We start from the raw sequence: 23,362 nt of genomic DNA, 5'->3' as shown, positions 1-23,362 counted from the left end.
AAGGGAAAACATTTCACCATTAAGCAGGGGGTTCCCCAAATGTATACCGGCGTGAGTTGAACAACTTCTTAGCTATAACCTGGCTAACTGCAAACCCTTTAATCGAGATGAATGTTTAACTGTCTTGTTAACCAAAAAAGAAACACTGACAGTGAGAAAAATGTTATACGTTGTGCGAACAAAAAGAGGAATCTAAACTCCAACTCGGTTAGCTGAAGCCTTTTTAAACAAAAAAACGTTTTAACCAATTTTATAGATACCACCACTCCTGTTACACTATGTGCTTTACCAGCAAAACAAAAAAGCTGCCAGTAAAAGGATTAAAGGCAGTGTGTGCTAACCGTTTTCTGAAGTCAGGTTATCTACATGATATCTTTCCCTGGAAACCTGCTATCTTGCCCTCTCTACTGTAAGAATATTTTCTCGTGTCTATGTTGATACTTCTCCCTCCAATAAAAGTTCCCTAGTGATCCAGAGCTATTTGAAACACTTCAAAAAGAAAGCACAACAAAAACAGTCAATCAAAACACAACACAAAATTACCTTTTACAATTCCATTGGTCCAATTGGGTTCTGCTGCAAGGAGGAAAACTAATTGATATCTGCATCTTCTTAATTCAAGCTGTAATAATGAACTCCATATAATAGAAACATGAATAACTCCCTGAATTCTTAGTCGATCAACACCAAATGGACAGATCGGTAAAACTGAGTTTCTCCACAAAGATGGAAAAACACCAATCAAATCCTTGTGTTGATTGGTGATATGCTCATATTGAGATATGCTCATATTGGAAATAACTGTAAAAGCCTTTTTTTAAGTTAGCCAGCTTATGAAATCTTTGACCAACACCACCAATTAGTCCAATCACCAACTAAAGGGGGCCACCCCCAGACGACAAGTCAGCCCGATAACCTCAGGAAAATCTAACACTGAGCATGACAATGTTTCCATGGTGATGCCCTGCCTTAGCTGCCTCCACTTACTGTCAACACATGCAGGCTCTAGCGCAGGGCAAGAACACTCACCCAGCAGAAGAGAAACGTTTCACTATCTGATGTGGTTTTGAGGGAGAAGCTAAAAAAAGAGAAACTACCCATAATGACTGACCAAATCAGGAGTGTTGCTGAAAACACCTTAACATACAAAGAAGTAGTCCTCTTACGAGGTCTTCCCTTTTACAGTTCCTTTCTGGTTGTGTTTGAATGCTGATACTGTTGCAACAGATGTCTAGAAAGCTAACAGAGCAATGCTGCTAACTGGGTTCTCGTCAATGTCCTATCACTTAGAGATAGATGGATGATACGACAGAAGGATATATTATATATTTGGGGGACGGGAGACGCCAAAGAAAGTTCTTTTTGAAACTTAACACAAGGCCAGGGCTCTGCTGGAATGCATTCTGAAATCAAATCAAATGTTCCTTCAGGCCCACACAGAAACTGACTGAGTTTTTAAAGCATGAAAGCACACTGCTACATGGTCAATAAACTTTAATGATTAGGAAGTAAAAAATCCCAACTAACAATGGTAAACAAAAAGAAGAAAGTGAAACAGTGAGAGAAACAGTTGCAGCAGATAACATTCCACTCGAAGAAAGTCTCACCTTTCTTTGCACACAATACTGAGCAGATACGAAGGATAACATGTTAATTATTTTAGCAGCTCTTACAGGTAGACAGATTCAGAAATGTGTGTTGTGAGACTTTCATAATAAAATATGTTCATGCATTCTTGTTCAATAAGCTGGTAATGAATTCTCAAATGGTGGTTTATTTCATTTTTCACAACTAAATACCACTGCTTAATCTCAGGCAAGAGTAACACCTTTATGTACAAATAAATACCTCTTTTGAATAAGAAACAAAAGGGAAGAAAGTGTTTTGTAGACAAAGCAGAAACATTTGGGGTTCAAACAAGATGTATGCAGTAATGTTGAGAAAGTAAATTCGCACATCTTCCACTTAATTTATTCTGAGGGTTAGATTTCAAGATAAGGTTGAGTCATAGATACTAGACTAGCCTCACTGGAATGCTGCAGGTTTTCACATGGAATGCCAATGGAAACACACGGTAGCAAAACCTGTGAGAAAAACTAAAATTAGGGGAAGAATATCCAATAATCAAGCCCTCATTCTTAAAAATATAATGAAGCAATAGCTCACGACAGGCCGTGGTATATGGTCATTATATCACAGTTAAGGGGCGTGGTTCGGCCTGACGCAAAGCTATTGCTTTTATAAAACGGTTACCAAGTGTGGCAATATGAAAGAAAAATACACACTCTAATTTAAATAGTTTTTATTAGTAAATAATGATGTCCCTCCGTTGCCTTCTGCACTAAACATAGTGCGAGGTGGTTGCTATGCAACAACACTAACAGCTAGTGAACATATTAGACATATTAGACAGAGAGCGTTGACAGAGAGCGTTGATCCATTATTTGGCTATTTATTTACATTCATTTGTATGTTGCCATTTATTGTGCACCCACTGAAAACCTGTCCAACATCAGTAGAAAGGCTTACGTGGTTACTTGTATAGGTTGAGGTTGTTCTAAGCTGTTGCTTGGTGTGGCGAGAATATTGCTCCACTTTCTCCGGTCCCCGAGATTGGGCTTCCAGTAGCTCTGGAGAGATCTTTCGCACCTGTGGCCACTAACGGTTATAATTTCTCTGCTTTGTTTCAAGACCCGCATCAGAAAGCTTTTGAATGGTGGTACTTTTCCAGTTGGTCTACCTGCTCTTCACGTTGCTCTGCATGTTGTTGTTTAGGTGCTTTTTTTTCTGGAGATAGGCACTCCTCAATCCACTCCTCCATAGTAAGGCCACACCGGAGGTCGAAGTTAAGTAAGCGATAATGTGCAGTGAGACTGTCATTATGGGTAAAAGAACACCCGACAGGAAGATCAAAAATAGTCCGTTGTTACTGTTTGAACTAATGAAGCAACGGCAGGAACTGCTTCGATGGCGTTTTTGCGGACCTTTTTGATTACAGATTTGAAAACATCGTTGCTTGCTTTAAAAGTAGCACAATTCATTATGTCAAACCTTGGAAAGTATCTATCCCTGCCCTAATGCCAAAGTAACTGCACACTGAATATGTTTTTCCGTTTGATGTCTATGTCTGGACCGCTGCATAAAAAGGAGGGTTTCTGCCCCGTTACTTCTCCGCTGTTTTCATGTCCCAGTTTGAAAAGCAAACTGCATGCAGTTTGCTGTTCAGCCCAACTGTATACAGTTCAATCGACCGGACTTCTTTCTGCAGATGTGACGGTCAATAAGTCCTTGCTGCACATTATCCCTTACATGTTTCAATCTTAAGCTTTGTTAGTTAGTGTCGTAACCGACGTAATGTAACAGTTGTAGCTTTTCTCAGACGCGGAGTGATACTGACTTGTGAAAAGTAACTACAATTCTACCTGTGATATATACGCTCATTATATCACGGTTAAGAACCAATCAGATTGCTTGATTTGACCGTTTTATAATGTAAAACAACACACGATGCCAAGTTGGTATCCGAGTCAGATAATAGTTGTCATAACCAGCTACCTATTTGGAGAATAAGTCACAGGTAGAACCGACTTTGGAGAGAACGCAACATGTGTCACCGTGCAGCGTTTGTTAACAAATTAAAATAAATGAAAGCTCTGTGGGGATCTTTCTTGGAAAAAAATGTGCCAACCAGAAAATGTGACTGCACCTGCAAGCTCAAATAAGCCTTAGTAGATACTAGGGGTGTAACGGTACACGTACCCGTACCGAAATTATTCGGTACGGGCCCTTCGGTTCGGTACACGTGTGTACCGAAGTGTACCGAACGAATATAACGTTAAACGTAAAAAATTGAGAACGTGAACAACTTCTTGGAAGTAATCTCAGGTGCTGCGTCGCAGCATTCAGAGTAATTTGCGTCAACGCGTCATAGAGCGAGCAAATCATTTCATTGGACGAGCTGGTCAGAGGGATGCGTTCAAATGTAGTCAGTAATTTGAGGAACTGTCGAAATGGCGAACGCAGATAAAGTTGAGCTCGAACATCCTCCAGCATCATTGAAGTCTCCGGTTTGGGAACATTTTGGTTTCGCAGTTACGTACAAGGATGACGGACAAAGACAGGTGGACCGAACCAAAGCTGTTTGTCGGCATTGTTCAACTAAAATTGGTTACGCGGCTGTCAATACATCGAACTTGCACACTCATTTGAAAAGGCATCACCCGAACGTGAATATCACCGGTACCAAAAGACTGAAGTGCAAACCCAACTCCCGCTAGCATTTAAGCCTCCACCACTCTCAAAAACTTCAGACCGAGCCAAAGCTATTACAAACGGCAAATATCCTTATGTTGCCATGTTAGCAAAGCGCTACCTGGCTGTATCTGCTACCTCTGTCCCTAGCGAGATGGTGTTCTCCACAGCAGGAGACATTGCTAGTGCCAGCAGATCTGCCCTTTCGGCAAGCAATGTGGAAAAGTTCATTTTTCTTTAAAAAAACATGAAAATACAATGACAAGCAAGTCATAATGTCAAGCTGGCTGCTTAGGTACTAGTACAGTACAGTTCAAATACAGATTATTTCAGTTCATCGAAAAGCTGCACCTTAATGTTTATTTTATTATATTTTATATTTATTTGAGTGAAGATTCATAGTTTAATAATAATTAAAAACCCAAAACTAATAGTTTATGTTTTGTGAGTACTAGTACAGTAAAGTTCAAATACAGATTATTTCAGTTCATCGAAATGCTGCACCTTAATGTTTATTTTATTATATTTTGCATTTATTTGAGTGAATATTCATAGTTTAATAATAATTAAAAACCCAAAACTAATAATTTATGTTTTGTGAGTACTAGAACAGTACAGTTCAAATACAGATTATTTCAGTTCATCGAAATGCTGCACCTTAATGTTTATTTTATTATATTTTGTATTTATTTGAGTGAATACATTATTCACAGTTTAATAATAATTAAAAAAAAAATATGTTATGTTTTGTGATAATTTTTTCTGCTGTACCGAAAACGTACCGAACCGAACCGTGACCTAAAAACCGAGGTACGTACCGAACCGAAATGTTTGTGAACCGTTACACCCCTAGTAGATACTGGGCTATAATTTTATAATAGTTAAAGAAAGGCAATTATTTATGTAAAAGAAGACCACAGTAAAAGGTTCTTTCATAAATTAGTATGTAACAAAAGTGTAGGTGATTTTTTTTTCATATCAAAGATATTTGGTTTCCTTCCCAGACACAGAAAGGTAGATACACAAAACAACACCCAGCTATTCTTATTTTAAACATCTGTATTGACATTGAAATTGAAATCCATTACATGACAGTCTATGGCTTTGCATGACTATTTGAAAACCATGTATAAGTGTATATTAACATTGCTTTTCAACTAGCAAAATAAGGAATAAGAGAACCAGCTAAATTTGAAATGTAACTTGTTGTTCTAATATCTAAATACTTTTCTTCTGTTTGACCACTGATGTGTCGCCACTGTCAGAGATCTTCCTTGACTACTTACTTGTTAACTTGCTTACTAACTGCATACAGTATATGCTTAATTTCCTTATGTAGCCACCAAACTGCTTTGTAACTCTCAAGTTAGTATGTGATTTAAAAAGTCCAATTGTTTTTGGTAACTGAGGCTCAGGGGGTACATGGACGTCCTCTTTTAAAAATGTTGCATCGTCTTTGAGCAAGATACTTAATCCTAAATTGCTCCCGATGGTATGGCCAACATTGTGTAAATTATGAGTAAATGTGTGTGAATGCTAGTTTTCCTAAGCAGGTGGCACCTTGTTTGGTATCGTATCTGCCTCTGTATGAATGTGAATGAAGGTTATGTCTATGTGAAAGCTCTTTGAGAGGTCCCAAAGCCTTGACAAGCGCTATATAGCATGCTGCTCCCAACAATCAAGTATATAAGAAAGCACTATCTCAATGTTGATGGCTGAAGATCAAAAACGTCTGGGTAGTGATCACTAAGCAGATAACAACCAAAAAGGCTTTCTCCTTACCGGCAGGTCCACGCTGACGTCCGTCCCGTCCAGTAAGGACACACGGCAGGTGATGACAGACTTTGCTTCCCCAGCAGCAGGGATGTGCGTTACGGCACGCTGGGCTTCCCGTAACCGACTTTTCTCTGCATGTTTCCGGATGGAGCGTCGCCCCAGCGTCCTGCGCAGGAAACTCAGCATGATGGGGGAGAGGGAGGGTTACACTACCACACCTGTGAGAGAAGAGAAGATAATTGTGTATTAGTGAACTGCACAGGGCTTTAGAATTGTTTAAAGATTTAAAAACAATATGTACATTTTGTTTGTCATGTGTATACTGCGACCACAGAAAAATAAGAAGCAGTTTTATTGTTTTGTTAGATAATGCTGTCAATGTCATTTAGCAGCTAGCTAGTTAGTCACAATGAATACCTGACAGAAACTGCAAACAAACAGGTGAGCCCTTTTTTCATATTATCATATTGGCTATATAGTTAGTTACCATTGCATAATATGCAGGATGCAGAGAAGGCAACTGTCTACTTTGTTCTTAACATTAAGTGTATATTAACTAAATTGTTTGCCTGGCAACCAGTGGTGTAAAGTAACTAAGTATGTATTCAAGTACTGTGCTCAAGTACAATTTCGAGCAACTTGTACTTTACTTAGTGATTTTTTACTACCTTGGACTTCTACCCAACTACAATTCAGAGGTATATCATGTAATTGTACTTGGATTTATGATGTGAAATATAATCAACACTTGCAACACAATGCTGCATCTTTATCAGCTTTGATAACACTTAAAATGTATCAACAATTATAATCAAAACATATAATATTCATTATTCTGAAATCTTAAAATATATTTGATGATACTTTAGTACTTTTACTTGAGTAACATTTTCATAGCAGGACTTTTACTTGTAAAAGAATATTCCTACACTCTGGTACTTTTACTAAAGTACAAGAGTATTTCTAGTCTGAAAACAACCTGTCTGACATACACCTAGATACATGTTGGCTGACAGAGTTAGCTTTAATCTGCTAACAAATACAACAATCGGATAATAAAGCTAAACTAGGTTACATCAACGGACACACAGTGACATCACGAGCTACCCACAATGCAACACGCGCCATATATATATATATATATATATATATATATATATATATAAATACGCCATTTTCCTGGAGGTGCAAATATCCTGGAAGTGCAAATATAAACAGCTAGCTAACGTAGCCAGGCAGAGCGCACTAGGTTTTTTTTCTGAATTAACGACCGAAGAAATCGCTGCATGTCTTCGGATTACATCTCTGGACTTGAGGGGTGTGCTTTAGGTCGTTACCAGCCTAAACTAGAGCTGTGTGGGTTGTCGGATTGCCTTTACAGACTGCCTGCAGATGTATGGAAAAACGACCCTCGAAAGTGGCCTTCGTCGATTTTGGCTGCATCTACGTCTAATTTCTGGAAACACCAGGTGAATACCCCACTTGTCACAATAATATTATCATGCCATTGCATATATGTGGTATTGACTAGATATTGATTAAGGCAATAGACTATGATATTCAGTACAGGAAGCTTAGCAACACCTAGACGGTGTATGGCTAAACCATCGGCCTGCTTGCACCTCGCGTAAAACGGCGGATACCGGAAGTACGGTGTCGCCCTCGGCCCAATACCCGTATGTGTGTGTGAAAGAATAGCGTTTTATAAAGTAACTCAGTCGGAAAGAGGAATAATTGACAGCATTACGTCGTATCCTGTTAACATGTATTGCATTATAAGCCCAATTGTTACACTAACCCTGCTTATTAATAATAACGGAAACCGTAAACTATTGGTTTTAAGGTGAGCTAGTGCTAACTGTTAGTTTCAGTGTCATAATGCTAACACTGACTTAACATATAAGGAGAACATACATATTCTAATGTTTAATTATTTCATTTAACGTTACTGTGTTTCTCTATTCGACGAATTGAAAAAGAGGAAAAGATACAAAGTATTTTGGAGATGTAATTAACTTGACATTTAAATTAATTTGCAAAAGTAAACTACTATGTTAGTACACTTCAAAGATGTGTAAACTAGTTTAGTATTTGTGGTGCACGTCACCCAGAAAAATAAACCGCTGAGAAATGACTGAGCTTTCTGGGCTGCTAAAACCCCTTAAAATGTCTAAAATACAATGACAGGCAAACAAGCTTCTTTATACTTCCGCAAAAATAATATTAAGTAGTCAAATAAATAAACTATGTAACCTCGGCTTTAAATTGAACCCAGTTTAGGCCTGAGGTATGCAAATGTAACAGGTGTGCGCTTGTTTTATTGCAGGAGCTAACCGTTAGCACCGAACGCACACAGTACACTCAAGGCTCCGTCCGTACAAGCGCGTCCCGTTCAGCAAATCAAACGGCGCCTTTGCTCAGAAGGCTGTATCCGACATACACTTGCTCCGCAGCCACTTGTGGATCCGTGTAGGTCTGGATAAAAGGTACTTACAAAAACCTCCTCGTATGAATTCACGGTGAAAGCACGTCCGCTTGCATTTTAGACGACCAAAAAGATACCTAGTACATTTCCATGGTGTGTAACTTGTTTCTCTTTCTTTCTTTTCCCAACTTCGTTACCTCTGCTGGATAATTTTCTCTCCCAGGTCCCAACAAAAAGTAGGAGGCAAAGCTTTCCTCAGGATGTGACGTCACGATAAATCCCCAACAAACACGTAATTAGCATTTTTAAAGCGACACGCCTTTTAGTTTGAGACGGCATGGGTACATTATGCTTTTTGTTAAATACTTTTAAGTATTAAAAACAACACGCTAAATAATTTTTTCTTGTCGGTTTATACCAAATAAATTCAATTACGCTGTTATTTCTTAATACATGGCCTGAGAAAACAGGGTTGTTGCATAAAGTAACAATGTATGCAGTCAAATATATAAATAACCAAACATTCATGAAATAGGTGTAATTTCATCCAAAACTTCCCGTATTTAGAACATTGGATTTTTCATTATATTTATGAATGAAGCCGCCATAAGGTTTTGTTACCACTACTGTTGAATACGATTGTTGCCACTATTAGGGAGCAACACCCCCTTCTGGTTCGTTTGGGAATAAAGGTTTACAAATGTGACAGTATTTTTTACATGCAATTCCTGCCAGGAGCGGGGATTACTCTTAACTTTATCCTAAATGTCACTACAATAATTTAAACATTTAATTTTTTTCTGAAGGTGCAGGTCAAAAGCATTTCCAACAATAAAGACCCAAATCTAACTTATCATGGGTGCTTTTTTATGTACAATATTAGGTAAACATATATGGTATCCCTATAATGAATGTGGATGGTGTTTATCCTGCGCAGTGTTACTCTGTAAAATGCCTACGTATACTGTCTCAAAATGTGGCCCATGCTTTATTAGGCAGTAATACCTATTTTTATTGCATCTGGATCAATAATACCATTTTAAAAGGAGGTGGTTAGATAATAAAATTGCTTATTCTATGAGGTAATTGACGTTATCATAAAACGTAAAGGTTGGTTCATTGTTAAGGGGCTGTGGTAAAGCTGATTTTTCAGAGATGTGTCCTGAGAATACCAGTTTTTACTCCAAACCTTTTTTTCCTCTTATAAAACCTATTTCTGTAAGTTCATTTGTTTTTATTCTAGGCATTACAGAGATGTTGCTAGACTTCGTTTTTACTCTTTAGTTACATTTAATTAAAAAACTATTGGGAAAGTTATTCTGTTAATGATTTCAGCACGAGTGCCATCTTTTTCTTCTTCTCGCTGCTCACGCTAACATTTCCAAAGCTCACGTTTACAGTGTGGACAAAGTAAAAGGGATCCGAAGCCACGTCTCCATGCTTTGACAGACAAGCTTTAATTGTTCACAATCAAGCTTATAGACAAAGCACCGTAAAACCATGATACCAGAAAGAAACAAGCAACTGAGGACAAAGGATTTTATGACACAGGTAGGAGTTAACCAAGGGTATAATACGGTAAAACATTTCTCAATTCTTTTGTGATTCATTATATATACACTCGCTGTTATAGATTATTATCTCAAAACAAAAAAATGGAAATTGCAGTCTTGAAATACACACCATTTGTGTCACATTTAAATCATCCAAAAAAAGGGGATAAAATCAAATGAAAACAAAATCTTTCTGCTCACAAATGATTTTCCCTTTTATTTTAAAGAATTTTTTTCATATACAACATTGTATTTACAGGGTCTAATATTATTTACACAAAATTAACAAGTGGCACTGTGTAGTTAGGAATTATTTTCTTTTTTTCCCCTACCGGTCTTATTTAGAAACTAAATAAAAATGACAAATTAAAAAAAAAAGAACTTAATGCATTATTTCTCCGACTTATTGTTACTTTTTTTTTCCAGTAGCACTACCTGCCACTCAGCCTTCTACAAAGTGCTGTCCTTTCCCTAACCTGACTACAGCTGTTTTGTTTATCTTTACAAAAAAACAACTAACCCCGAGCCCTCCCTATGTCTGGTCCCCTCAAACTACCTTTGATCAGTACCCTAAACGCACACGCAGTACCAATTATGTGTCAACAACGAAAAACTTTGAACACAGTTGGCAGGCCTTGATGTATCAATTATCAACTTTTCACGGTGGGGCCCATGTTTTATGTTAAAAAAATTCAGTTTTTTTTTTAAAAATAATTGTTTTATCATGAGCCCTTTAGCGCTAATTCAATTTGATTTTGCCCTGCAGCTGAATAAAAAATGCTCACGGGGCTAAATGTTTTTTTTTTTTTTAAGCTCATACGTCCAATGAGAAACAAATCAGTCAGTCATTCACTGGCTACAAACTCATGGTATTCCGCTCATATTTATCATTTGCCTTGAGGCTATTTAGAGAGTGGAAAATAATTTAAAAAAGGCATCTGGGGAATAACAACAAGAAGACTAGACTGTGGATGTTGCGTAGGCTCTGAGAGAGGGCAGATTGTGAGAGAGGGCCATGATATAGAAGAGTAGGGCTGCTCGATTATGGCAAAAATCATAATCTCGATTATTTGGGTCAATAATTGATATCACGATTATTAAAAACGATTATCCATTTACTTTGAAAACATCAATTTATTGGAGAATTTTTGGAACAGTATGTATTCAACAGTTGATTACCCTGAACTTTAAGTATAATTCAACTGAAAACTTTTTTTAAAAAAAATTAATAAAAAAGAAAAGCAATAATAATAATACAAAAATAATCGTTTTATTTCGATTACGTTGTTTTCGTAATCGTATAAAATATGATAATTGAGCAGCCCTATAGGAGAGTATAACAAATAAAATAGAGAAAGATTGCTTTTGTTGATGTGGAAAAAGTATGATTCAGCTGTTTTGAAATGTTTTAAAAGATACAATTCAGCCTTGTTTATAGGACAGACTTAAAACACTCCAAGAATGATGTATTTGAGTTTTTTTGGAAAAACCTTTGATTAGGTTTGTGTCGCTATGGCACAACCCATCATTCCAGTTAACGGACAAGCAGGCTTAGACCAGACAGCTAACAGACTACATGTTAGAAATTGAGGAAGGACAGAGATGTAGAAAAAGATCTGAGAACACACACTCTCACACACTCACAGCAGTAAGGGTTTTCCAGCAGAATCCAATGACAGCAGGTACCAATAAGAAAAAGATCTCAAATGATGAAGAGGCTACACTTCATTCACTATGCACTATGCACTATGTTCAGTTTTACCTGTACTGAGAGAAAAAGACTCAATTCGATGCTGGGTTTTGTGAATTAAAAATACAAGTTTTGTCACTCATTAACACATCATCTTGGCACAACATGTGCCTTAAAAATAAAGTACCATTGGGAAAGATTATTTTAAAAACAAGGGGAAAATGATTGGGTGAAAGTTGTATTTGTGCTGCTTCTTTGAACTGTCAACTGTTCTCTGGCACACAGACAGATTTAGAGAAAAAATAAACAGCAAAGGTCGGTTTAAAGCTCCGCTCCAGTGACCTCTGAACCTTAATAAAACCAAGATTAACAAAATTATCAGGTTAGGAAAATTCTTTGGAAAAATTAAATTAATGGATAGCTGGGTCATACAAGAACTCAATATTCTGCAAATGTTAAGGAAAGATAAAATGATTAAAATGTCGTTAAATTGTAAGTTAAATTAGAGAGGTCAGTGGAGGGAGCCTTTAAAATGTTTACGATTCACACTAAAGGTTGAGATCAGTTCACCGTCAAGTTATCCTAAAATGGAAATACTGATTGCATAAAAGTTTAAGCAGCTTTTAACAACTTCAAAACTAATTAAAAACTCATGTTTTTTTAATCATTATTTGCGTACCAGGTTCTAAAACAATTAATGTATTGCTAGTGTCTGGCTCAAGGACACTTCAGATAGGGACCCAGATTTTGATTTAAAAATCGAATTGAGTGAATGTCGATTTGAATAAGCGAAATGAACTGACCTCATCCTTGATTCTTAAGCTTTATCAACCACAGCGGAGGAATTAGCTTAGATTGTAGGTTAGTGAGGTCGAGTGTCTGGGGGGGGCCTCTCTTTTTGATACCAAATTCGTCTTCCTGTGTTAAATTAGCATTAGGTACTGTGAATGAATTAGTTTTTCTGAAATGTATCATTTTCTGTCCCCGTGTCATTCAGTGGTAGGCCTACAGTAGAGAGAAAGGGTTGAAAGAGAGGTGCCCAGTAAACACCAGCTGCAAGAATAGTAGATTTTCTTCACCATGGCAAACAAAGGTTGCTTGGCAGCATGTGTTGTCTGTAAAGCTAAAAAACTCAACACAAAGCAGAATCAAAAACACAACTTGCTGCGGCATTGAACAAGAGGTGAGATGTCCATCTGCGCTGTCAGGAACTCAGAAAGCCGAGAAAGGTAAGTACAATAAATTAAATCAGGTTTTTTTCCCCCATGAAAAAAGCAAAAAGCAAATAAAGAAGTAGTTAGAGGAAGAGGAATACTTTACTACCTAAAAATGTAATCAGGAAAGCATGAAGCTCTAGATTCATACAAACAAACATACACATTTCTTTTTTTGTTTTGTTCAGTGGACAGGGTTTGACACAAACTAAAAACACAATAAATACTCTTTCTGAGGAACAAAAGATAAAGTATATCTCTTTATCAGCTAAAAGGACACTAAAAAAAGGCAGGTCCGTCTGGCAGACTCGCTCGGAAGGGGACAGGGCGACCCTTTGCGGAAAAAAAAAACGTTCCATCCATTGGGGTGGCGGCCCTTCCCCTTCTTACGTATGGCACTACAGCAATTCCCCATCCACGTTTTATTCTCTCGTACTTTTCACTCTTTGTAGACTTTTATCTTCACCCGGAACATACAATATCCCCCTAATGGTACCTATTCAACACGGCTGGGTTCTTTTTTTATTCTAGCTTGTCCAGTACTTTCACGTTTGTTTGTTTATTTGTTCGTTTGTGTGTGTGTCCTTTTCCCCCCCATTTTTCTCAGCGTAAAGTGCAACAGTGCTTTTGTTCTCTCCTCCGGTTGCCTGGCAACTTCCCGGTAATCCCCGGTGACTGCCAAAGGTCAAAAGTTAGGAGTTAGCAGGATCGGGGTCAGGGTTCTCGCTGGTCTCCGTGTTAGCGCTAGCAGCACTAGCGGCGCTAGCAGCACTTGCGATGCTTGCAGCACTTGCGATGCTTGCAGCACTTGCGATGCTTGCGACGCTCGGCTCCTCCACCTCCTCGTCGTCCTCTCCGTCTTCTGTCACTTCCCCCACGTCCAGCACCTCCACCTCTTCGTCGTCCTCTTCATCTAGACTTTCTTCCAGCAGCTCCACCGCAGACACCACATCCCCGTCTTCCGATGCTTCCATCTCCGATCCTTCTGCCGTGTTCAGCTGCTCTCCGTACTCCTCCTCCATCCTGTCCTCCTCCCCCTTTTCTCTCAGCTGGTAGACGACGGTCCTGAACGGTTTGACCAGGCCCTCCTCGTACACTCTGAGGATGGCCTCGCACACAAAGCGGTACTGGCTCTGCAAGGGAGATAGATACATATTTTAGCGCAGGGTTTAAAATGGAGAGCATTGAGACAGAAAAAAGGATGTGTCTAAGTACTGGTGTTTGTATCATCATGGCCCTCTGGTCTCTCATGGTCCTGACGGTATCCAGAGGAAACACTGGCTGACCACACTCCATTAGACACAATGCCGTCTCCATGGTGATCAGAACCCCTGTTCGACCAATGCCAGCACTGGAAACAAGAAACATTTTATTAGAATTGAATTAAAGTTATAATGAGAAAAAAGTGGCCCAAAATTAATTATCAAATGTTCTCTTGAAACAGAGATCCATAAAATATCAGAATTCATGACTTTTCTTTCACTCTTACAAATGTGTAATAATTCTGCACTAGCAAGAGTCACTTGGTAAACGCAATCATGACAAACTGTTGTGATAGACACAGGGGCCTAAACTTTTACTTCAGTATGAAAGCATGGTACATGTGCCATCTTTGTTATTTTACTTCTATGGGTCTATTCTAGTTCAGTTAATCGACCTCAAGCACGCAAAAATGGTTGATAACGGGTTCACCTCTTTAAAAAACACAGAAAGAGTGAGTATACCTGCAGTGCACCACCATGGGATGGTCCTGTCCGGCCCGTTTTGTCCGCACCAGAGACACAAAGTCCAGGAAGTCAGTGGAGTCGTCAGGAACCCCGTGGTCAGGCCAGGCTAGGTACTGAATCTGGGTAAGCTCTCTCTGCTGTTCACTCTGAACAAACACACACACGAACACACACACACGAACACACACACACACACACGAACACACACACACACACGAACACACACGAACACACACACACACACACACACACACACACACACACACACACACACACACACACACACACACACACACACACACACACACACACACACACACACACACACACACACACACACACACACACACACACACACACACACACACACACACACACACACACACACACACACACACACACACACACACACACACACACACACACACACCACACACACACACACACACACACACACACACACACACACACACACACACACACACACACACACACACACACACACACACACACACACACACACACACACACACACACACACACACACACACACACACACACACGACTTCATATTACATTTCCATCTTCCTTTCAAAAAGTCTTCTCTATTATTGGAAACACACTGAGAGGCTTCTCTCTCACCTCAGTCAAGACCTTAAGCTGACTAAGTAATGAATAATTCTCAGATATCGCCCATCCTCAGAGCCCAAAACAGGTTATTGTATTTCATGTGGGCGACCTCCAAGCTTCTCTCATTGAGCTCTGTGTCCTGGGGGGATACTGCACAGCACCCTGTTAGTGTAATGATGGCTTTTAAACGCGTTATGAAACGGGCAGTGTGAATAACAAACATTGGGTTTATTTCTTCCTCTCAGCTGGGCCACTTCATGATTCACGTTGTTCTTTCCCATTAAACATCAGATACTGAGGACAACATCTCTGCAACTGTACTACACAACATACATTTTATGTTGCTGAAATCATAACAATTAATGTGTATATCAAGCTTTCTCTTTTTTGTTCAATTAAAAGGGGAAAGGAAAACTGTAGCAAGGAAATATGCACTCAGGGAAAAGAAAAGTCAGCGCGATTTAAACCCAACAGGGACACAATGACAACGCCACACACGCACATACATGTCCTCACATAATTGGTTGATCTCAACACATGGGTCCCACAAGTATAGCAAAACAAACATACACATGTACACAAACAAACAGCAGATAACTACTGAAAGCGGTTTGATGTGCGACTCAGAGCCCCGTGTTCTTCTTTAATATTGCCTTTCTGCATCACCTTGGTAACACATATAACTCCATAGCAACAATCACAGGCAGAGGAGAATGCTAATTGCCTCCTATAACAGCCATATATTTCAAAAGTTCACCATACATAGGCGACACACGGGGAAGTTATCAGTAGAGTAAAGTTAATTTTAATGCAGCACTCCTTGCCCCAAGCTTAGTGGCTGAAGGACAAAAACAATAAAATACAAAAAGGTAAAGGGACCTTTATTTGAACTCAAGACTTATTTCTTCACTTTCTTTTTGACTTATTTATTATTACTAAAGTGTCAATATAAAATATAATACTCCGCTGCAGTTACTCATCTCCTATTCACTTAGTTGATTTTGTTGACTTTTCATTTCAATTCTTTAGGGGGGAGAAATAAAAGTTATTTTAGATTTGATTATGTCCTAAATCTTTGCATGGTATACGATATATATCATACAGTATATCCCATAACACGAGAACACTGCACCATTGTTCAACAGAAAACAAATAACAGCCTTAACTTCAGAAGATGAAACCAAAAAGTCCAAATGACAGATGAGTAACGCTGTGTGCATCAAAAGGCTTCAACTTTAAAGTAAGAGAAACACACATTTTATCTATTTATGTTTTCCAAACAACCATCATCCCACTCTCTGTTCCTCTTTTTTTCCTCTTCCTATTTCAGCAATGTGAGTGACTGGGGCGGTTGGGGTTGTCATGGTAACCAGTTCCCAATACGTGTCCTGCATACTGCAGCGTGAGCCAGAAAAAGAACAGCCCACACTGGTCACTATGGCAACACACCTCCTCTGGGTCCACGGCGGCTCATCCTTACTGAGACGCTGGTGCTGCGCTCTGATTGGATACTGCACCTCCCTCTGTGACGCCTTCACCCTCCTCTTTCCCCTGCTCTGCTTCTTTCGCTTGTTCCTCTGATTCAAAGCTAATTTACCTTTCCTGTCTGTTTTTTTTTTTTCCTCTTTTGAGTTTGTGTGTTTACCTGTATGTGTTCCAGAGTCATCTCCCGGACCAGGAAGGCAGAGTTGCCCTCTTCGTTGTGGCAAGTTACTGAAAAGTCTCCGTAGATGGAGCTGCAGTCTGGATTGGGCCAGTACTGGTGACACTTTACCTTTAACACACAGACAAAGTGTATCTATTAACTGACCATTTACTTAAGACACAGCTGTCCAGGAACAACATGTCAAGGCTACAGAATAAGAATACCCACTATTATCTGGTCTTTAATTCACAAAAATATAGCATTACATACACTCAGTCAACCTGGAATTATTAAAAACTTTTTTAATTTGCAGCCAAAATATTTCCCCTTGGGACTAAACACTTCTTTCTTATATCAAGAGAAATTAGCACGCAAAGCATATTTGAACATTTCTACCTGCTTTGATGATTAAAGGGGCCCTATTATGCTTTTTGGGGTTCCCCTTTCCTGTAGTGTGAAATATAGGTTTTAGTGCATGTAAATGGTCTGCAAAGGCTAAAATCCCCAAATTCCATCTAGAGGGAGCTTATCTCCCATACCCGACACATTGTACGTGATAGGCTAAGGGGCTTGACATCTCTAAGCAGTTGACCAATCACAACAAGCCGGCCAGCTAACCAATCGGAGAAGACTGGGCTTTATTGTATGGTTGTGGCCAGCAATGCCACATGTACAGCTATCAATACTGAATATTCTTTTTCTGATGAATTTACTGACAGCAAAAAGATATTTCTCTCAACATGCTGCAGTCCATATGTGTTTTGAAGGTCTTTGAAGATTTCTTTCCTACGTACCCGTCCTCTCTCGACCTGTGTAGTCAGCATGACCACCATGGACGAGCCCTGCTCCCACGTCATCTGCCAGAAGTCAGGGCAGGTGTTGGGTAGCGGGCCTTGGCACGCTATGTAGCGGTTTATAAGACTTGAGGCTGGAATCTCCATCTACAGAGAGAAAAACACAGAAATACAGAACACTGATATTAGGTGGACCAAGTCTCACTTTAACATCTTCTCTTTCTAAATGATGTGGATGTGCTTTGTGTATTTTTAGCCTTGTAAAGAGCTAAATGTTCTCAGGTTACTCTAAAACCACTTCAACTTTAGCCAACAAAAGTGCAACGTTTTAAGCTGCTCTACAATTCCCATAAAATCAAAATTCCTGGTAGACATAGAAAATAAATTGACACGGTGATTATCCTCATGTATAATAATAATTTCTAGGTTACTTTCTACTACCCAATATGTCCCAAAAACTAAACAAACATATTTGATCAAAATGATTTATGTTGATTTAACTGATTACATAGGCGTTGAATATCATATAAACTTTATTGCACCATTTCTGCATACTGATATGCTGAGGTTATGCTTTTGGTTATTTGTTATGTTTCTGTTATACATGTAAAGTGCTACATTTCATTATTAAAGATAAGTAAGATGGTCCTAATTGAGCTTTCAGTGTGCATGGCCAAAAAAGGTTTTTGAGCTATACTGAGCCAGAGTCCTGCATCGACGGGTGACCCGCAAAAAAAGTGATTCGCGGGTGGTATTTTTTCAAACGCTTTTATCCGGGTTTGGTTCTGGGTACAACAAAGATGATGCGGGTCGGGTCGCGGGTATTGCATAATAAATATATAAAAATAATAATAATTTAGTTTAATGTTTAAATCCTCAGACTTCTCCCCCGCGGGACTGCGCATAATCATAACCTCTGCAGCGCATCAATCTGCTGCTGAGCGCGCCACATTCGAAATGGCTGAGGTGAAGCTCTCTAGTGGAGAACACAGCATTTTCAATAACACTTCCTCAAGAGCAAAATCCAACGTCTGGGAGGCTTTTGGTGTCATCCTAGATGGAGAAAATAACCAACATCCCACGCTTTTTGAGACAAATATGCAACTAGGGTTGGGTATCGTTTGAATTTCCACGATTCTGATTCCGATTCCACTTTTCGATTCCGGTTCTTAACGGTTCTCAAATGCGATTCTTTGAGGGGCAGGGTAAAAAAATGATACATGCTTCTTCCACCAAAAAAAAATTACATTTATTCGAGAAACTTTTACACAGGTTAGTTTAAAGTAATATTCACATTAATCAGTCTGTTTATATTCACTGCTGTGTAACTGTAACCTGAGAACCACTGAAGCTACAACAGTGCAACAGTCCAACTTTTAAAGGAACCCCCCCCCCATTTAAAAACAGTTCCTGTTGAGAAAAACAAGCATATCTGCCTTCTCAGGCATACCGGGAAGAAATGTTTGAACATTTTAAAGCAAACTGCTTCAATCTGGTGCACTTTAAGCAGAATGACTAGAGACTAGATCTAGGGGGTACATAAACACCCATATGAAGAAGATCGGTTTACATTTGAATAATTAAATAAGTATGTGAACATAACCAGTAACCTACCATAGCCAATAACAAATTCATGTAACGTATTTTATTTTTGTTGTTCATTCATATCTTATTTTACTATTTTATTTATGCATATTTTTTTATCTCCAGTTTAAAACGATATGTCTGGTTTACTGTCCTATAGTATACATTGGAATGATTTCATATTTTATCCCAATAATTATAAAGGAGTGCCTTGGGAAAACAAAATGTTTTGACCGTTGGTGCTCATCCTAATGTTCGACCTTGATGTAACAACATTCATAATTAAGTAAATGTAACACCCGTTCATCCCGGTTACACTTTTCATTTGCCCTGTACGATGGGCGCTGCAAGTGATGAAAATGGGGGATGTTGGCTTATCTGGCACCCGCAGCTCACAGCCAAAGTGAGAGTGAGCGTGGGAGCGAGCGAGGGAGAAAGGGAGGGTGCACCGGTACTAGCGCTGTTGTTATTAGCATCTGGTGCTAGCTGCTCTAACGGAAGAAGAAGAAGATGTTTCTACAATGATGTGGAGGAGAGTCCTCTCCAGTCAGACTGAGGCTGATAACTACAGCTCAGTGAGGTAAAGGACTCTGAGTGTTTAGATAGTTCACTTTAGTCTAAGTTATCTCAGTGGGTCTCAAACGTTTTGATCACAATTTATGTAAACACATATTTCCAAGATATGAATGAACAACAAAAATAAAATACGTTACATGTATTTGTTATTGGCTATGGTAGGTTACTGGTTATGTTCACATACTTATTTAATTATTAAAATGTAAACCGATCTTTGTCATATGGGTGTTTAGAGTTGTACCCCCTAGATCTAGTCTCTAGTAATTCTGCTGCACCAGATTGAAGCATTTTACTTTAAAATGTTCAAACATGTATTCCCGGTATGCCTGAGAAGGCAGATGCTTGTTTTTCTCAACAAGAACTGTTTTTAAATGGGGGGGGGTTCCTTTAAAAGTTGGACTGTTGCACTGCTGTAGCTTCAGTGGTTCTCAGGTTACAGTTACATAGCAGTGAATATAAACAGACTGATTAATGTGAATATTACTGTAAACTAACCTGTGTAAAAGTTTCTCGAATAAATGTCGTTTTTTTGGTGGAAGAAGCATGTACAGTATCATTGTTTTACCCTGCCCCTCAAAGAGTCGGAATTGAGAACCGTTAAGAACCGTAATCGAAAAGTAGAATCGGAATCGTGGAAATTCAAACGATACCCAACCTTAACCCCCGGTAAGATTTTTTTCTTTAAATTTAAGTTAAAGGCATCAATCTGGTCCACAAATTAAGAGATTTATGGATACAGCTCTCTCAACACTCATATGAAACAGAACTGTATATATTTCAATACTCCAAAAACCAGAATATGCTCACATAATTGATATACTCCTCTCTCCTTTCTTTATCTTACCTAGTCTGCATTCTTTCTTTTTAATTATGCATATTTTACTAATCACTCTCCTTTCAAACTGTGTTTTTAATTTTTTACTGACATTGGAATTCTTTTTTTACTTATTTTGAACAACTATATTAAATAGATGGAAATATTTGTTTAGACCAAACCGTTTGAGACCCACTGAGATAACTTAGACTAAAGTTTACAATATAATCACTCAGCGAGTCCTTTATCTCCCTGAGCTGTTGTTATCTCAGCCTCTCAGTCCGACAGGAGAGGACTCTCCCTCTCCTTATTGTTGAAACAGCTTCTAATCTCCGTTAGCTCCGAGCTAGCACCAGATGCTAACAACAACCCCCATAACTCTGTCTCTCTCTCTGTCTCTCCCTGTCTCTCTCACACAAAATGCGCTCCTGCCACCAGTGTTGGGCAAGTTACTTTCAAAATGTAATATATTACATATTACTTATTACTCTCTTTTGAAAGTAATAAGTTACATTACAATATTACTGTCTCTGAAATGTAATGAGTTACACTACTTTTAGTTACTTTTAGTTACTTTCACCAAAATAACCACAAAAGAATGGCTAGGTATTTTAAATGTTAAAATGTAGTTTAGTGCAGCTCATTATACATCAAGTGAAGGGCAATGTGGTATAGCATAACAACTGTGTAGGCCCTTAAGGCTACTAACAACTTGTATAACACGGCTTAGTTGAAAACTCGATTCTGATTGTGAATTCTTAACATGTGACACGTTGTTAATACAGCAGTACAAACCACTGTCAAGGACTATAATGAAGGTTGCTAAGGAGGATCAGGAAAGAGAAAGTAAAAGAGGTTAAAAGACGGAGCGCTGGACGTCAGATAAATCACCAGAAGAAGGCAGACAGGAAGTAAACACTAACAGGACACGGAACGGGCTCTGTAGTGTGTTTAGTATATGGCGGTGTGCAGGGCCCGGCTCCAGAACAAAATGACTCCGGGTGCCTCTTGAGATTACAGGGGGCGCAGCAGTAGTAGGTTTACATGAGCAATAGTGTTGCCCGGCAACAGCAATGAAAAATAGCATTGATGGTCCCCAATGAACAGATTATGGCATTTGTTATGTTTTGAAACCAAGCAAGTGAGAACATTTCAAGTGAGTTAAAAGTGCAATCCTGAAATATTCATATAAGTCCAAAGTGGACTGTGGCAAAGAAAAGCACAACAGCTTCAAAACTGTACTGATAAAAGAAATGAGAAGATATTGTAAATCAAGGCAAATATTATTTGAACCAGCTCATGGTTTGAAATGGCAACATTGAAAAGCAAAAGTATTATTAAAACCATGTATGCCTTCTAACATCACCTTGGTCCCATCATATACTCTGGGAAGAGAATATTTACTGTTGCTTTAAAACTGGTATCACATCATCATGTGAGGTTGACTTTGTGACCTGGAGAAAATTAGATCAGCTGCAACATCAGCTTGTTGATAAGCTTGGGATATGAGATCTTTTGTAGCCATTCGTGGTGAAGGCATCTGTGCTATTGTATGCATTATTTTTGACCCAACATTTCTACAGGCATGGCAGAATATGGCACTATTTTCACATGAATATTCTAGCCCTTGTCTATTTGTATACCACAAGCAAAATGACCGCCTAACTTGTTTCAGATATACCTGGGCAGGCTCCGTTTTGCCATGGTATCCTGGCACCTGCGGGCCGCCAGAGGGGCGGCGTAGTTTCAGATGACGAATACAAGACTGCTGCTCCGGGGGGCGAGGGCGGCGAGTCAGGCGGGAGTAAAGCTAGTGTCCACAACGGAGGGTTAACGTGATGTCCCCATCCGACTGTTGCTACCTGTCCTGCAGTAGATGCAGTGTTTGCTGGCGTTAGTGATGGTTGCTTTAAACCATTTTCGTATAAATGATTATCCACAGATGTGTACACTTCTGTGGAAGCACTTTTGGGAAATTATGCACGCGCAGCGGAGCAGGTCACGCGCACCTGCTACATTTGTTGTTTGTATTTTTCGCTCCGTTTTTCTTTTTTATAGAGGGTGCCAACATTCAACTGCTCCGAAGATCCTGACGCGAAGCCTGAAGGGTAAACACAACCAGATTACTATCTACCCGCACAATTTGTGTAAAAAAAAAGAATACCAAATAAAAACACATTTGAAAAGTGGGGGGACACAATCGGGATTTTGAAAAGTGGGGGGGGACATGTCCCCCTGTCCCAGTGAAAATTACGCCCATGTTTGCGGTAGCGGGGCGGTTCGTATAGTCACGTTGCGGGAGCGGGTCTTGAAAAATCAGACCGTGCAGGACATCTGTACTGAGCTATTCAAAATGCTGGGATAACAACGTTTTTGACCTGGTCACAGTTGTTAATGATTGATGCAGTGTTACAGAGAACACAAGTTCGATCAAATAGCATGAAATACTCAAACACTTGCCATACTAGAAAACGTAAAATTAACTGAGTAAAACATCAATTTCTTGTAATTTTAAACTATTCTTGGGTACGTTTGATTTACAGTAGGCAAGCAGGATGTTTCTATCTAATAAATTATGACATTAGATGAGAACATTAAAGGTAACGGGGTTATATTAGAACGAGTGAGAGGCGGGGGGCGAGTGTCCTTCATAATCACAATGAGCCTTAATTAGACTATAGAG

The 23,362-nt window shown here is 39.1% G+C and overlaps 2 protein-coding genes across 7 annotated transcripts in view; both read right to left on the bottom strand.

Annotated features, from left to right (window-relative positions):
* Positions 1-8,701, bottom strand: part of epb41l5 (erythrocyte membrane protein band 4.1 like 5) — a 55,714-nt gene extending 47,013 nt beyond the window's left edge. For all 6 annotated transcript variants that reach the window (XM_034109709.1, XM_034109712.1, XM_071207136.1 and 3 more), the window contains exons 1-2: positions 8,522-8,701; positions 6,034-6,245 (exon numbers count right to left, since the gene is read on the bottom strand). In XM_034109709.1, the coding sequence (XP_033965600.1) occupies positions 6,034-6,213 (180 nt within the window). In that variant the 5' untranslated portion in view covers positions 6,214-6,245; positions 8,522-8,701. The remainder of the gene's footprint in view (positions 1-6,033; positions 6,246-8,521) is intronic.
* A 1,185-nt stretch (positions 8,702-9,886) lies between these two features.
* The window catches only part of ptpn4a (protein tyrosine phosphatase non-receptor type 4a), a 95,625-nt gene continuing 82,149 nt past the window's right edge, over positions 9,887-23,362 (bottom strand). The window contains 5 exon segments of the mRNA XM_034109726.2: positions 9,887-14,042; positions 14,125-14,260; positions 14,634-14,782; positions 16,912-17,040; positions 17,706-17,852. Coding sequence (XP_033965617.1) covers positions 13,602-14,042; positions 14,125-14,260; positions 14,634-14,782; positions 16,912-17,040; positions 17,706-17,852 — 1,002 coding nt within the window. The 3' untranslated portion in view covers positions 9,887-13,601.

Source organism: Pseudochaenichthys georgianus, chromosome 21 (genome assembly GCF_902827115.2).
Source record: "Pseudochaenichthys georgianus chromosome 21, fPseGeo1.2, whole genome shotgun sequence".
Lineage (NCBI taxonomy): Eukaryota > Metazoa > Chordata > Actinopteri > Perciformes > Channichthyidae > Pseudochaenichthys > Pseudochaenichthys georgianus.
The sequence above is the reverse complement of the archived record's forward strand: the minus strand, read 5'-3'. Positions and strand labels throughout refer to the sequence as shown.